Source organism: Mastacembelus armatus, chromosome 21 (genome assembly GCF_900324485.2).
Source record: "Mastacembelus armatus chromosome 21, fMasArm1.2, whole genome shotgun sequence".
Classification (NCBI taxonomy): Eukaryota; Metazoa; Chordata; class Actinopteri; order Synbranchiformes; family Mastacembelidae; genus Mastacembelus; species Mastacembelus armatus.
This window is the reverse complement of record NC_046653.1, coordinates 22,848,141-22,850,605: the sequence shown is the minus strand read 5'-3', so window position 1 is coordinate 22,850,605 and position 2,465 is coordinate 22,848,141. Positions and strand designations below refer to the sequence as shown.

The 2,465-nt window shown below is 36.6% G+C and overlaps 1 protein-coding gene across 1 annotated transcript; it reads left to right on the top strand.

Annotated features, from left to right (window-relative positions):
• Positions 1-602: 602 nt before the first annotated feature.
• Positions 603-1,448, top strand: LOC113124036 (trace amine-associated receptor 13c-like). The gene has a single exon (XM_026296498.1). It carries the CDS (start codon positions 603-605, stop codon positions 1,446-1,448), a length of 846 nt encoding a protein of 281 aa, XP_026152283.1.
• Positions 1,449-2,465: the final 1,017 nt, after the last annotated feature.

The following is a 2,465-nucleotide window of genomic DNA, read 5'->3' as shown; positions in this document are numbered from 1 at the left end:
AGTTTGGTCTTTAGACCTTAACCCTTTATTTTTGTTGGAGTACTCTGTTGTATCTCATACTGATAATAAGGGGTAACTTTGGTGTCCAAGAGTGAGATTTTTGAAAGTATTATCAGAGTGTGTCCTGTCCTTGTATGAGAACATGTTGACATTTTCCCAGAGTGTGTTACAACAATGTCAGACTGACAAGGAGGAGAGACATTAGTTCAGTAATTAGGAGAAGATGTCAGAGGAGGAACAAATTAGCTGGAGAGTTGTCAGAGCTCAGCAGTGTCTCCTCTCCTCTCTCTGATGGAGGAAACTGAACTCTGCTTTCCACAGCTAAACACCTCCTGTGTGAAGCCAAAGCGTCCTCTCTCTGACACTGTGCTGATTTACATGATACTGTCCTTTATCTCTCTGCTCACTGCAGCTCTCAACCTGTTGGTCATCATCTCCATCTCACACTTCAAGTAGACACATATTTCATCACTACAGTAGTCTAGTAGCTGTGCCAAAGAAATGATAGTGGAAAAATGTCTTTTTTCTCTCTATGTGCTGTTGAATTTGTTATTTGAGCTGCTTATATCTTTATCTTTAATGATAAATCAATACTACAAACAATGAGTATGTTGCTGTCTTTCCTCTCCAGGCAGCTCCACACTCCCACCAATTCCCTCATCCTCTCTCTGGCTGTCTCAGATTTCTTCGTGGGCTTCCTCCTGTTGTTTCAAATTATGTTCATAGACGGCTGCTGGTACATTGGTGACCTCATGTGTGTTGTGTATTATGGTTTAGATTATATTATAACTTCTTCAACAGTGGGAATGATGGTGCTCATATCCATTGACCGTTATGTGGCTATTTGTGACCCTCTGCATTACTCCATCAGAGTCACTCAAAAAAGAGTTCAAGTCTGTGTTTGTCTCTGTTGGATCTGTTCCCTCTTATGTTTCATTGTGTTATTGAAAGATAATCTGAAACAACCAGGCCAATATAATTCATGTGTTGGAGAGTGTGTAATCATTAGTATAATTCATGAACGAGTTGCAGATGTTATTTTGACCTTTATTCTCCCCATTACTGTTATTGTGGTTCTGTATATGAGAGTATTTCTGGTGGCTGTGTCTCAGGCTCGTGCCATGAGGTCTCACATTGTAACTGTCACAGTCCAGGGTTCAAGGAAAGTAACTGCTAAAAAATCTGAAGTCAAAGCAGCCAGGACTCTTGGTGTTGTTGTAGGCGTCTTTATCATTTGTTTCTGTCCTTACTGTTGTGTCAGTCTTGCAGATCAGGAAACTTTGCTCAGTGTTTCATCTGTTGCCTTTGTACTATGTCTGTTCTATTTTAACTCCTGTCTAAACCCTCTGATCTATGCCTCTTTCTACCCCTGGTTTAGAAAATGTATTATACTTATTGTTACACTTCAAATACTGAAGTCTGGCTCTAGTGACACCAACATACTTTAAAATGACACAGTGGAGTGACTGAAATAAGGCGTTTACTGTGCTGAGAAATTTTATTTGAACTTGTTAATGTTGAGTCAGTCACTTTAAGCACTTTCTAGACAAACCAAATTATTTTTAAAATCAGTTCACTACACACATATGATGTGGGTTAAGCTAATAAGACTGTATTTGTAAGCAGAATAATTCTTTCCTTTCAATACATGAAATATAAAAAAAGTCATTGCTGTGATTTTAGTTATACACACAGCTTCTTATACTGAATAATTTCTGAACTGCAGCTGCATATTTATTCAAAACCTACATCAGATCTAAACAGCTGCTGCTTTTCCTCAGTATACAGGGAAAATCCACCACAAAGGCAAAGCTTGTAGGAGTTTGTTCATTCTTGTTATTAATCATCTTATTACAGTGGTATACAACAACTATTACATTATAGTTCTAATTGTGTGTTGGACAGATATTAAATCTGTTCACATCAGTAAAACTTTGTCATGGTTTGTCAGAGAATTTAAAAAGAATGAATATTAAAACATCTGTTATAAAATATACAAATCTTTTAAATCAATATTTCCTTTTTCCTATTTGATTTTGTGATAGCATAAGAAATCAGCTGCAGCTGTCTGTCAGTCCACACTTTCTGTCCTTTCTTTCTCAGTGTAAATATTATTGAAATCTCAAAAATGAACATTTTAACAAAGGTGTGCAGGTGCAGGGGGACGAGTGAGTTACCATGAAGATGATCTTCCACCTGAAACTGTAAATTTCTTTTTGATCACTGCATTTAATTGAGAATGAAAAACTCCATCTTTGTTTTTTTTCAGTCACACTCAGTTCACATCCCCGTACATGTACAAACTGCAACTGCAAATACTTTGATCCATGTTGGTAAACTGTTTCCAACCAACATGTTTTTTCTGCCAAAATATCTGATTATACAACACAAAAATCAACACATCATTCTTTCCAAAGGTATGCTATATCAGAATATAATCAATGAAATATGTTCTTTATAAAATA

Bases quoted from the DNA above. Each gene is read 5' to 3' on its own strand.
- LOC113124036 (XM_026296498.1), top strand. From the start codon at position 603: ATGAGTATGTTGCTGTCTTTCCTCTCCAGGCAGCTCCACACTCCCACC.